Source organism: Mesoplodon densirostris, chromosome 20 (genome assembly GCF_025265405.1).
Source record: "Mesoplodon densirostris isolate mMesDen1 chromosome 20, mMesDen1 primary haplotype, whole genome shotgun sequence".
In the NCBI taxonomy this organism is placed as follows: domain Eukaryota; kingdom Metazoa; phylum Chordata; class Mammalia; order Artiodactyla; family Ziphiidae; genus Mesoplodon; species Mesoplodon densirostris.
In genome coordinates, this window is record NC_082680.1 from 23,766,639 (window position 1) to 23,780,534 (window position 13,896).

At 35.7% G+C, this 13,896-nt stretch overlaps 1 protein-coding gene across 3 annotated transcripts in view; it reads left to right on the top strand.

Moving 5' to 3' along the window:
• The window catches only part of WRN (WRN RecQ like helicase), a 134,064-nt gene that overhangs the window by 39,005 nt on the left and 81,163 nt on the right, over positions 1 to 13,896 (top strand). For all 3 annotated transcript variants that reach the window (XM_060085979.1, XM_060085981.1, XM_060085980.1), the window contains exons 9-13: positions 4,303 to 4,417; positions 6,353 to 6,776; positions 9,061 to 9,126; positions 11,065 to 11,203; positions 12,434 to 12,509. In XM_060085979.1, the coding sequence (XP_059941962.1) occupies positions 4,303 to 4,417; positions 6,353 to 6,776; positions 9,061 to 9,126; positions 11,065 to 11,203; positions 12,434 to 12,509 (820 nt within the window). The remainder of the gene's footprint in view (positions 1 to 4,302; positions 4,418 to 6,352; positions 6,777 to 9,060; positions 9,127 to 11,064; positions 11,204 to 12,433; positions 12,510 to 13,896) is intronic.

Here is a 13,896-nt window from a genome sequence, read left to right on the forward strand (position 1 = left end):
AAAAGATTTTGCACATTGTTTGTCTCTTAAAATGCTAGCTTATTCCCAAGATGGTAGCTAATAAACACTAAATGATACAGTAGTTAAATATATTTTTATTCATTTATTAAATATTGTTCAGCCCTTTACGAATGGAGATCCAGCAGTGAACAAGACAGGCACGATCTGTTTCCTGAGAGGGAAACCTGCAACTTCATGGGGGATATAGATGAACCAAAAAAAGGCAGTGTAGGAAGATGAGGCTTATGATGTGGGAAAAAAAGGTGTTACGGTTAGCGTATAGGAGAGGCATCCATGCATATTTGGAGGTATTAGAGAATATTTTATGGAGAAAGTGATGTTTACGGCAAGACCTGAAATATGAGCAGGAGTCAGCTCGCTGAAGAACAGAGGAGAAGTGTCAAAGGCACAGGAAATAGCAGGGCCCAAGTTTCAGAGGTAAGGGGTATCTATAGGCAGCGGAAAGCAGTAAAGCACGGTGAGCTATTGAATATGACAGGGTGGGGGGTGTAGGAGAAGCAGAACAAGGAAAGCAGATAGGCCATGTTAGAGGTTTACATTTCCTCCTAAGAGCTATTGAGGGTTTCAAGCACAGGAGTGACGTGAATTACATTAAAAAACACGAACTTGGACTGTAGAGCAGAAAATGGGTTCTGGAGGGCAAGGGTCACAGTGGAAAGACCTGTTAGGAGGCTGTGCCCATAATCCAAGTGAGAGGTGATGGTGACCTGGCTTGGTTGGTTGTATTGAGGATGGAGAGAAGTGGATAGATGCAAAAGACATTGAACAGGGCAGTAGAATGAAGAGAATTTAATGTGATGGTGTGAGCCATGTGCCAAGGATCCGTCCTGTGCCATTGGCATGAGCAACAGTGATGAGAAACGTTGAAGAGGAGGAGCGGGGTTTGGGGTCGAGGAGGCACACGGTTGATTTTAGGCACGTTAAAGGAAGGAAGCCTGCGAGCTAGCGAAACGGAGGTGGTGGCCCGCAGGCACTTAGATACCCAGCCTGAAACTCAGGGGACAGTTTGAATGAGAGGTAAAGAATGAGGAGTTTGAGATAAAGAAGTGGGGCTGAGAGTCTCGAGGAACTCTTAGTATTTAATGTTTGCATGGAGGAGGGGGACACCAGAGGAGCTGCCATGGGCACAGAAGGAAATGAGGAGGCGGGGTGTGCAGCAGACCAAGTAAAGAGCATGTTTTTTGTAGGAGGGTGTTATCAACTGTTTTAAATTTTCCTGAGAGTCTGAGAAGCTGAGGACTCAGAATTAGTCCTTGGATTGGGCAATGTGGCCATCATCTGTAATCTTTTACTGCAGCAGCTTTGGTGTACTGGGTGACAAAAGGGTATATCGGGGAGAGAGTGGTCATGGGGGCACAAAAAAGGGTCACAGGCTTGGGTACCATGAAGGTACTATAACGGAAGCAAGAGTGGAGTAGTGGAATGATGTGGGAGAAGTCACGTTTGTGTGAATAGAGGACTAAGATGTAAGGAAAGTGAGAAAGCTCGTGTAAGTAACTTTTTTTTTTTTAAGAAGCTTGGTTTGGAAAGGGAATATTTATTCATTTATTCATATACCATATTTGTTGGGTGTTTATTATGGGTCAGGCAAGCGTACCACTTGCTAACGAAAATGCACTGAACAAAACAGACCAAACCTCTTTACTTCATTTGTCTGAGTGAGGGAATGATGCCCAAGGGGAGAACATGGAAGGCGTGAGGGGAAGAAAGAGCAGAGTGTCTGAGGGACAGTGAGTGTAACTGAGGTGAAATGAGTAAGAGTGAGAGGAATAGGAAATGATGCCAGAGAAGTAGCTTGGGCCAGAGCATTTAGGGCCTTATAGGCTGTGAATCTGACTTCATATTTTATTAATTAAAATAAATACCACGATGAGTGATGCGAAATCCTTATAGGGTTTGGAGCAGCAGAATGATATGATTAAATTTTTATCTTGAAAGTATTTTTCTGGATGCTGTAGGAGGGCAAGCGTTTAGGCAGGGAAGTCGGTTTGGATGCTACTGTAATAGTCCAGACAAGAGATGATGATTGTGTGGATTAGGCTGGTAGCAGCAGAGGGGTGAGAGTCGGTAGAGGGTGTGTGTACTTGCTGATGAATTCTCTGTGGGGGGTGAGATGTAGAGAGTGAGATAACAATCTGGATATTTTGGTTGGATCCACTGAGTGAACGGGAGGGTCAGTAACAGTGGAAAGATTATGAGGAGAGCAGATTTGAGTGAGAAAAATCTAGATTTCAGTTTTGGCTATGCTAAGTTTTAGAGGCTTATTCATATCCAAGGAGATATCTTAGTTGGAAACATGATTCTGGAGTGCGTTCAGGTGGTTGGAGATATAACTTGGCGGTCGTCAGCATACAGATGGTAGTTAAACCAGAGGAGAGAAAATAGGGAGCGAGTGGAATAAAGAACAGAAGAGGCCCAAGTACTGACGTCAAGGGCACACCAACCTCTTGCGGTCAGGAAGATGAGGCGCATGCAGCAAAGAGGCCTGTGAAGGGGCAATGATGGAGGAGGAAGCACAGGAGGGTGGTGTTCAGAAACCAGTGAAGAAAATGTTGTGAGTCCGAGTAAGTCATCTGTTTTCAGTGCCTCTGAGAATTTGAGTGAGATGAGCAACTAGGATTAACCGTTGCATTTGACTGTGTGGAGGCCGTCGGTAACCTTTCTAAGAGCAGCTTTTGGAAGAAGCTTAGTGGGAGTCAGTTTAGGAGAAAATGGAATTAGAAAATTTGAAGACAGTGAGTGTGGACAATTCTTTCTTTCAAGGAATTTTGCTGTAAATGGGGGTAGTGATATGAATACAGACTAATCAGCAGATAGGTGGGGGAAGACGAGATGATTCTCATTGTTGTTTCTGTTTTCTTAATGAAGTAAGAAGTGAAGTTGTTCTCTGAGTAAAAGGAGGGACAGGCAGGTGTTGGGGGCTTGAAGAGAGAGAATGAGGTATGAAATAGTCATCTTGAGAGTGGGAGAGTGGGAAATGTAGAATAATTAACAGTCATTGCTGAGGGTTCGTCGAGGTCTGTGCATGAATTTAAAGCAAAGTGTCATAATCATAATTGTGTTTTATTTTCAACTTATATTCAACTGTTTGGGTATAGGCATCAAGTAGGTAAAGAAAGTGGGTTTAATTAGAGTAGTGTTTTGCCATAGAAGAAGGAAGGAGCAAAAGAGTTCAGTCCACAGTAAGGAATGATTAATATGGGTAAGGAAGGACCGTAAGACATGGGTGACGGGGGGAGTGACAAGGGTAATGGGTAAGGAAAAGGCGGTAGGTCAATGGACTTGGTCCTGAAAGTGTGAAAGAATTGTTGTATTGGGGAAAGCGTGTTGGAAAGAAAGATAGCATGCAAGTGTTCAGAGGATGGAATGCTTGTAATTGAAGTTTGGAAATGGTGACTTTACTGGCAATTGTAAAACCAAGGGTATGGTTATGGGAAGGAGTGGCTGAGGTCAGTTGAGGAAAAGATGGTTGGAAATGGAGGGAATGAGGAACTGAAAAGGCCGTACTCTTAGGTGGCCAGGAATTATCAAGTTACCTGTGAGTGTTGAGGTTACCAGGAATTATCACAGGAGTAGTAGGGAAGGAAGAGACAGTGAACCAGGTGCCAAAATCTTCAATGAATGATGTAATTTTGAGACAGGATAACTGCAGCAAGCAGGAATAGCTAATGGTGTATCCTATGTCCAGTGCTTCAGAGGAGCCAGGTGGACTTGTAAAGGACACAAGAAGTGGTGATGAAGAGTAAGAAATTCTAAGCAGGGAAAGGGTTTGGGAAAGGTGGGCAGGTTTTGTGGTGTTGATAGAGACCCATCAGACAGAATGAAGCTGTGAGTTTGGGAGATGATCAATGATTAGAAAGGCTTGCATTTTATTTTGTGATGACTGGTAATGAGGGCAGTGAGGAATGGCTGTCAGGTAAGGTTATGTTTACCAAACTGTATTTAGTACGTAGGCTCCCATGTGGTGTTATATTGATTTCTGATTTTGAAATAGTGCAGATGGGTTCCGATTCTCATTTCTGCCTTCACCTTCTGCCTAGGTTGATAACCACTGGGTTGTAATATGTATGAATGAAGATCACTTAGAATTTAGTCTAAAATTTTAAAGAGCAAAAATTTGGAAGGGAAATAAAGTGACTGAGGTGATTTGGAGATAGGTTAAGGAAGTCTTTTTGTTGGAATTCATTTAAAGAAACAAAATGAAAATTTAAGCCCTAATACTGTTTAAATAAATATCTCTGCTTTGCAGTTGGAAAATTAGTACTGATTCTTTTTTTCCAGAGGAAGAAGTACTACCTAGTGACGTGAAGAAACAATTGATTTCAGTCTCCGAGGAGATGATAGATCTGGCTAAGCATCTTCCTGATACTTTTGAAAAAGTGGAAAATCCACAGAGGTTAAATATTTCTGTTTTCATCACTTCTATTTGTTCTTATTGCATTTTCCTATATATAATGAAGAATTACTGTTCATTAGGGTAGACTCGTGCTTGCATACATGCACACAGACTGATGTATAAATGTAGAAATATCTTTCCAGTTGTTAAATTGTACACAAAAAGTTTGAGGCTTTTCTGTCTGCCTTGTAGGATGTTTTATGAAGCAAAGCAAAATAAAACTCCTAAGTTCACATGAAAGAAAATATTGAAGATTCAAAGTTGTCTCTTTCTTTCTGTTTATGCTCATTTTTCATTTAATTATATTTATAGTTTGGTTACTTGAAATCTATAAATAAAAGCAACTTTTAGTAGCCTCATTTTTCTGGTTATTAAGTGATTATTATATAAAGAAGTCTACCTAATCAGCAGACGGTTAAAACAAGAGGCATTTAGATTTTAAAGACTATTTTATAGCCGAAGCATTAGATAACTTGAGATATTTGGATTAACAGACATTGGACTACTGGTGCCCAGCAGCTGATTCTTCTTGGAATCAGGCCTGGCTCTGTCCTTAATTGCTGAATGACTCCCTTGTTAAACCTCTAAAAGCAGGAGTGCTCTTGAACGGTGATTGATTATAATGTGGTAATAAAATTTTGAGGCCAAAATCCTTTGTATGAATGTGAAGCAGCTAGTTGAAATAGAATTCTGACTCTGACAAAATGCAATGTTAATGTATTCTTTTTTGGATGAGATTTGTGATAGATTTTGATGGATTTCAAAGTATGAGACAGAAATTCAGCTCTTTTTCAAAGTGATTTTCCCCCTAGCAATTTGTTTCAGTAGTTTTTATGTAACTTTGAGAATTTCTGAAAGAAATAACTGTCAACTGGGGAAAGGTACTAATAAAGCTATTTCATATTCATTTTTACATTTTTCCCTCCATGGAAGAAGAAAAATCACCATTTACATGAAAAATTACTGTTCACATGCATTTCAGATTTTTTCTAGGAATTAGAATATCTATTGAATGTAAATTAACGTGTGCTTAATGCTTTGCTTTGTAATATCAAAGCTAAGTAGTTTTCTTAGAATTTGAGAATGGGGACTACTGGATTCATTTAAAAAAAAAAAGATTTATTATTTATTTATTTATTTTTGGCTGTGTCGGGTCTTAGTTGTGGCCCGCGGGCTCTTTGCTGCGGCGCACGGGCTTCTCTCTAGTTGAGGTGCACGAGCTCAGTAGTGGTGATGCACGGGCCCAGCTCCCCGCAGCATGTGAGATCTTAGTTCCCTGACCAGGGATCGAACCTGCATCCCCTGCTTTTGGAAGGTGGATTCCTTACCACTGGACTACCAGGGAAGTCCCTGGATTCATTTTTAATAAAGGTATATCTTGTAAAGTATTAGTGTCAAAACAAAAACTAGTTAAATCTCTTATTTCCGGTTCTTTGTAAAAGTCTCCGGTATTACTTCACTTATTTAGATTACACTTCTAAACCAAGGGAGAACAAAAAAGGCCTCTGAACAGCCAAAATACATGCCATAAACATGAATTCCAGTTCACTTAACTGCACTTCCCGTGGACTGCGTGAGGCCACATTCAGAGCATATTTGCTTTTTATTTATAAATACAGTTTGACAGCCTTGGATATCTGCTTAACATGAATATCAGGTATGGATAAGGAATGACACCATAAACAATTAGTTTGGGACCAAACACTACTGACACTTTAGTAAGCACGCAAGTCAGCTGTTGAATGTAGAAGTACCTTGCTGTACTAGAGAGTAGCCCAGAAGCTATAAGCATATAGTGGGTATTAGGGTATGAAGAGCATCTTTAATCCAGTGTGTCCTTTAAGTGAAGATCTTCTTCTTTTAAAAAACATTAAAACTTGTCCTTAGAGTTAACACAATTAAAGTTGAACTCACCTTTCTTAAAATTGTTTTTAGGGTTTCTGTACTATTGAAGGATATTTCAGAAAATCTGTATTCATTGAGGAAGGTGATACTTGGTTCTACTGAGAATGAACTGAGGCCCAGCAGTCATTTTCACTTATTACCGTTGGAAGAGCCCACTGCTGGTGAAGTACAACAGAAACAAATTAGAGAACATAAAATTTTTACTAAAATTACAGATGAAGCATGGGACACAACACCTGATAATTTAATTAAACATAATGGAGAAAATGTACTTGCAAACGAAGTAAAACAAGAAGAAGATGGATTTGAAGATGGACTAGAAGATAATAAGTTGGAAGAGACTCCAGAAAGAGTTTGTTTAATGTCATTAGATATTACAGAAGATGAACTCCAACGTTTGGAACAACAGGCTCAGGAAAAACATCTTGGTGATGTTACTTGCAAATCTCCTGAGGTACTAAATAGAGTAAAGAGAAAACAATTTTCATTCATGGTAGTGGTTGGCTGATTTTTTCTGTAGAGGGGCAGATAGTAAATATTTTAGGCTTTGCAGACCACACGGTTTCTGTTGTTAACTGCCCAGTTCTGCCAATTCAGTGTGAAAGCAGCTATAGACAAATAGCCTGTCTGCATTTCAGTAAAACTTTATTTACAAAAGCAAAAAGTGGACTGGGTTTGCTACTCCTGACTTACTATAATAAGCAGCATTTTGTAGTGGAAAGATTTTTAGTGTCAATACACACTTGTTATAATTTGCTAAGCATTTCTCCTACCTAATATATACCTCTTCTTTTTTTTTTTTTGCGGTACGCGGGCCTCTCACTGTTGTGGCCTCTCCCGTTGCGGAGCACAGGCTCCGGACGTGCAGGCTCAGCGGCCATGGCTCACGGGCCCAGCCGCTCCACAGCATGTAGTATCCTCCCGGACCGGGGCAGGAACCCGTGTCCCCTGCATCGGCAGGCGGACTCTCAACCACTGCGCCACCAGGGAAGCCCTATACCTCTTCTTTTTGTGGATTCCCTACATATCTACTAGGGATTCTCTTCCAAACTTGATTTTTGAGAGTAGTTTTATTTCTTCATATGGGTTTTCTTTACTTGATAGTCTGACAAGGTTTCTAATAAACTGATGTTTTTGCTTGACACTAACCTTTACCGTCCTCTAGAGTCAGAAACCTACATTTTTTTCTTGATAGATTATTGTTAAACATTCTATATTTTCTCTCAACTTCATGTTTAGGTTTCTAGTTGTTATGTTCCGATTTGATTAGTTTAATTTGTGAGATTATGTTTTTCTGTTGGCTAACTTAAGCATATTTTTTGAAATAGTAAAGTTGTATTGGAGGAATCATTGTGTTTCTTTTATTGTAAAGACAAAAGAGACATAACTGTATACTTTTTACCTCATTTGTTTTTCATTAATTAAAAAAATTACATATGTTGCTTATATTTGGTAGAATTTTATACATTTTCTTTTATAGTAACTAAGTTTTAAGTTTTTAAAATTAGATTTGAAAGTCATTTAATAGGATTATTTCCTCAGTTTTCTAATGACAGAGTCTCAGTATTTCTCTGTGTTTGGTAACTATATTAGTAATCACTTCTATTCAGTATATGAATGCACTTTATTTTAACATTGTTTTCATACCAACCATTTGTAAAGCAGATTCCTCTTTTGGGGAATATCTTTTGCTAACATCTGCGTTACCTTTTGATTTTCTAGAAATTTTGTATTAGGTATTCACTTTAAAGTGATACGTTTCATACAGTGACATAGAATTGTGATCAGGATTTCATGATCTGACTCACATCTTTTACTCCAATTATTGCCATTTTTTATTGTGTAATAATTATTAGCATTTAAAAAATCCATTAAAGACCCACACAGCAAATAAATAATGATTTAAAAAATAAAAGATTTTTTCTTTCCTTGTATAAAACTTACTTTAAAATCTTCTTTAAAACTTAATTTTTGCAGGTTAATTAAGGCTGTACTTCCTTTTCCTACTTCCAATTTAAAGATTAGCCTTTTTTTAGGGTCCTTCTGTATTTCTTTTGTGGGTTTCTTTTGTACGGGTTTCTATCCTTGGACACCTGCTTCGCGGGGATTGCCATGTTATTGTAGTTTCGTCATAACCAGGTATTGGCAATAGCTGAATAAATAACTTATCTGACCCTGTTTTTCAAACACCTGTACATGCTATTTGCAAAATAACAATATTTAAAGGTATTATTACAATCATAGTAGCTTTTTTTTATCTTTTAAAAATCAGTGGCTATAAGAGAACAACTGTTGTTCCTGGCTTTGTACAGAATTTTTCAAGATTGCAAAGAGGTTCTGGTACTCAAAAAGTTTGGGAGACACAGTTTGAGATTTTTTTAACCATAGGTGAGCTTGTCACTCTGTACTCTCATTTAGAGAGTGTGGGCTTTATTTCATGTCTGTTTGTCTATCTTGTTTATCTTTCCAATTATATTTCTTTTTTTCTCTTTTTACTTGGTTCTTTGTTTCTTTCTTTGTTTCTATGTTTATTCCTCCCTACCATCCTCTCTCCCTTCCTTTCTATCTACCTGTCATATAAACATATAAATATATGTTATAAATTTATTTATTAGAGAAGAATAGGAAGTAGTCTAAAGTTATTTAGCATATAGGAACTTTATTTTGTGGAAAAGAAGGTATGGAGTCAATTATACTGGAAATTAATGTTTGAAATTTTTTTTTTTTTGTCTTCCAAGTATAACGAAGAGGATATATCTTATGTAATTGAGAGTGATGAAGATTTAGAAATGGAGATGCTTAAGGTATGTTCAACATTATGGAAAATTACTTCCAGTTCTTTCCAAGGGACATTAATTAAATAAAATATTGCCTAATTCTAAACTGGTCCCACCACAATGAGATTGCTATCACTTATGTAACATTAGATTTTGTTTTCCATTTCATATTTCTTTATACCTTGGTGTGGTCTATGAATAACGTAGTAGTAGTGGTAGGAGGAGGAGTAGTATACTAATTTTTACATACTAGAAAACATAGTAGTATGTTTTCTCTTCCCTCTTAGGTCACTTACTTTTAATCTTTTCCTGGAAACTGGGTAGTGATTCAGCTCTCCAGTATTGAAATAGGTTTCTCTTTCTTCCCATCCATGTGTATCCACTTTTATTTGGAAGTTCTGTTTTTATACATTCCATATTCTTCTTTACTTCCTTTGGTTTTATTTGCTGTTTTCTATTATATATAATTTTCTAATGTTTTAAATGGTTCAGTTTTCTCCTATTTTGTTATCAAAGTTGAAAATATCATTTTATAATTTATGTATTTTCTACTTCACCTGACCTCGGGTTTCTTTGTCAGGTCTTATGAATCAAGGATGGAAAATTAGAAAAGCCTAAATTTTGCTAAATAAAGTGAAAAATGAAGAAAAACACAGAAGTTCACCATTATGCATACTTGTTAGTCCTCATCTTTAGGTTGATGTGATTTTTCTTTTTATGAAATGAGATTAAGTTACTGATTCTTTAATTTTGAGGCAGTGTAGTGGGTAGTGATAGGAATGTGGATTCTGAATGTAAATGTGGGTTCGAATTCTAGCTTCTCCCTTTATTAGCTGTGTGACTTTGGGCAAGTTTCTTAGCTTTTTGATACTCAGTTAACAGTCGTATTTATTATTAAGGTGTTACTTTTGAAGAGTTTACTAAAGAGCCTGGCATTTCCTAAGTGTTTATAATAAATATTAGCTAACAATAATAAAAGAGTGTACGTACTAAATCATATTCCTTTAGTGATGAGCCATTTCTCCGAGGAGTGCTGTTAAAGTAGTGTATTTATAGGATAGTTGTGGACTTTCACAAATTTATATTATATATTGAACCTCTTAGAAGGCAACCTGGGTGCCCATATGAGAGAACTTTATTTCCAAAATGCTTTTCTAAGTCTGTTTGTTGACTTGAATAAAAAATCAGGAAGAAAATCACTTGTTTTTCCTTTTGTAGGCCTGAAATGAATACACTTTTAAAAAAACCTTTAAAGTCAAACTTACTAAATGGAAGGTTTAATATAAAGAGAAAATGAAGAACTGTGGTTTAATAATTCTTCCTGTTATTTCTTAGTTAGAAATTTTACAGATGAAACAATTTTGAAATATTCTTAGGTTCGTTAAATAGATAACCTTGATTTAGGGGAGGAAATCAGATATGAAGCCAAAATGAAAACAAACTTTATTTCACATTTGTAATATTCCTTTCCTAAAATTATTTCAATCTTTTGTTGTTGTTTTGACAACTCCAAAAACACATTTATTGTTTGCTTATAGTTTAAACCTTACGTTTACTCAAAAAGAATGTGACTGACACATGATATAGAGAAACTCATTACAAAAATAACATTAAAACCCACATTTACCACTTGGGAATTGAAAGCATTGAAATATGATAAAGAAAAAAATGTTTTAAATAATCTAAATTCAAAATTTATGGTAACTTTCCCTAGGGGCAGTTCATTGTATGGTATTAATGAACCCTGTTTATGCTGGCAGTATTCCTCTTTGGCCTTGTGCCTTAGAAACCATTCTTGAGCACATATTTAAACTGGAGCACACATGTTCTTTTGTGGTATTGCTTGCACATCTGCCAGCTTTGAACTAGATTGTAGGCTCTGTTAATAATACTCCTTTTGTGTTTGCTGAAAAAGATACAACACTGTCAATGATTTTGCTTTTAAAAATTCTTTTAAACGTTCAGTCGTTAGATATCCTAAATAGTAGCACAGAAGATCCAAATCATTCAAAATGCATAGAAATGGAAAGAAATCTGGGTCTTCCTTCTGAAGAAGATGATGAAGATGAGAATGAAGCTATTGAAGAGGAAGAAGTTGATGAAGGTAAGCACTGTAATATGTTTGAAATGACTCGTCTCTGATACCTACCACTGATTTTAATTTAGCGTCCAGGTTATAAACATTTTGGAGGTCAGTGATTTTGTGGCATGTAGTTAATTAGGTCCTAGAAACTTGTCATTAAATCCCTTAGTGCTTTGGTCTTCATAAAGCACAATGTTACTATTTAGAAGAGTAAAGTAATAGAAGTGTTGTGTTATTTGGTGAACATGGTGATGTGAAACTTTTCATCCTAAATTTTATATTTTGTTTGTCAAAATCATAAAAAATAATAAGAAATCGTAAATTAATTACTTATATTAAACATTATTGTAAATGGCATAGGTACACAGTGTCCTTCAGGAGCTTATTACGTAAAATAAGTGACACAGTGTCAGATAGCAAAATGGACTAATTTTCATCCTGTATATGCAAACTCTAGTAAAGAATCCACTAAGTGAATCTTCTGTCATTTAAGTGATATGGTACTCATTATGACAAGATGTGGGTGTCTTCTCATAGAGTAGAACTCTTTAGAGCTAGATTTCGTCAATGTTAAAATGTGGAAAATTTAAAATAATTTTTTAGATGGAAATACATGAAAATGTTAAAAAGGTTTTTTTCCTATGTTTTCTTGTATTAAATATGGACAAATATTCATTTGTTTAGAAATGAATTATCTTGACTCTTTGCTTTGCTCTTTCTCGGCCCCTCATGAACCCTTCAACCTGAGGAAAAAAGGAAAATCAGTGGGCTAAAATTAATGTCATTCCATTCTGCTATGCAGTTGGAATTTTGGTCAAAGATTTGGTGGAATGGTAATTAAAATGAAGATCTTGTTTTATCTGTAGATTTTATTTGTGGCAGTAATGTGATTTCTGCTTACTATTGATTGAAAGTTGGTTATATTATAAAATTTGGATTGGCGTTTTGCTTGCCATTGTTGGCTCTAAATGTTAGTTTTTGAAAGTATAGCAAATTCCAAAACATTGTTTTTTTATGGGGCTGGCAAACTGAATCACAACAAAGTTCTAATCCTTAGTATTAGGTAATTAATCAAAGGGTTTACCTGGAGTCATGACTGGTACCCAGAGGACAAAATTGGGTAGATTTAAAAGACAACAGTGACCTTTGGTACCTACCACTATATTCTTTAAAAGAAGTCAGTGACATAAAACTTACTCCCTCTCACTTCGTGTACTTCTATTTTAACGTAAATGTCCATTTTATTTTAAGACTGTTCGTTACCAGGACCTACTGCAGAGCAAATTAATTGCCTCAAGACCTACTTTGGCCATTCTAGTTTTAAGCCGTGAGTATAATCTCAGTTAATTAAGTTGCATATTTACTGTTTTCTTCACAAAGGAAAAAAGGCAAATAATCCATCCATTTAACAGTAAAAGCACAGCTTCATTATAGTTTATACATGTCACACTGTATTTTTTTCTAAGTGACTACAGAATTATTTTGAAGTAATATTTTTGTAAAATTCATATCTGCAGATTGTTTTTATAAGTGGGGAAAATGGTTTTCCTTACTATAGAGAGTTCTGGGTAGAGACATTAATAAATTAATTTAATGCTGACTTGTATTTTATTATATACGTATCTGTGTGCCTGTTCTGTGCATCTCATTGTCCAAACCATGTTGTAATAGAAATTCATTAGACAATAGTTTGAAAAACAGTGATAATCATATCAGTTTTAACATATTCAAAGGTATTTACATCCAAGGGGGCACATTTATAAGTATTAAAATGAGAGGAATACAAATGAGATGAAGAACAAGTAAAGTTGAATAAAACTAATAAGAATGTAAAACTCTAGACTGTATTTTTTCTGTTTTGGGAATTTAAAATTTAATCCATGGAAGCATTTCTTTCATTTTTCCTTTTGATCTTAAACAATTAAAAAAAATTAAACTATGTCCTACACATAGAAAAATGCACATAAATGTACATATCAGTGAATTTAAGATCACCTTTCCAGTTGATTTTTCCCTCAACATTTTATTAAAAGAAATTTCAAAGATACATTAGAGTTGGTTTTTTTTTTTTACTATGAATACCTGTATATTCACCATTAATTCACTATTAACATTTTATTATACTTGCTTTATTATATATTGATTTTCTCTCTATCCACTTTTTAATCCATTCAATTTTTAAAATGCATCTCAAGGTAAATTGTAGACATCCTTACACTTCCCCCTAATTACTTTAGCATGTAAATCATTAACTATAGTTAAATATTTATTTATTTATTTTTAAACTTTTGAGCTAAAATTTACACACAAAGAAATGGTTAAACCTTAGGTGTTTAACATTTGCAAATCTTAAGTGTACATGTAACCTAAACCCTTTTAAAAATATGGAACATTACAATCACTCCAGAAAGTTCCCTCATTTCCCTTCTTAGTCAATCCTTTCACCTAGAGCATTTCTCTGATTTATTTTAAATCAGTGACTCTGTTGGATATCTAGGATGAAGCTGGAATTTATGGTATACTTTAGCTATATGTAATAAAATTTAATACAAATATGGACAGAAGTCCTAGTTGTTCAGTCAGCTTGAATGGCAGGTTGGTCAAATGGGGCTTTTGTTTTCAAGTTCCAGGGTTCTTATATTTTTATTGAAGCTCAAAAATGTAAACAAAATTCTGGAGGAAGTGAAAAAGTTAAATGGATTTCAACTTGTCCC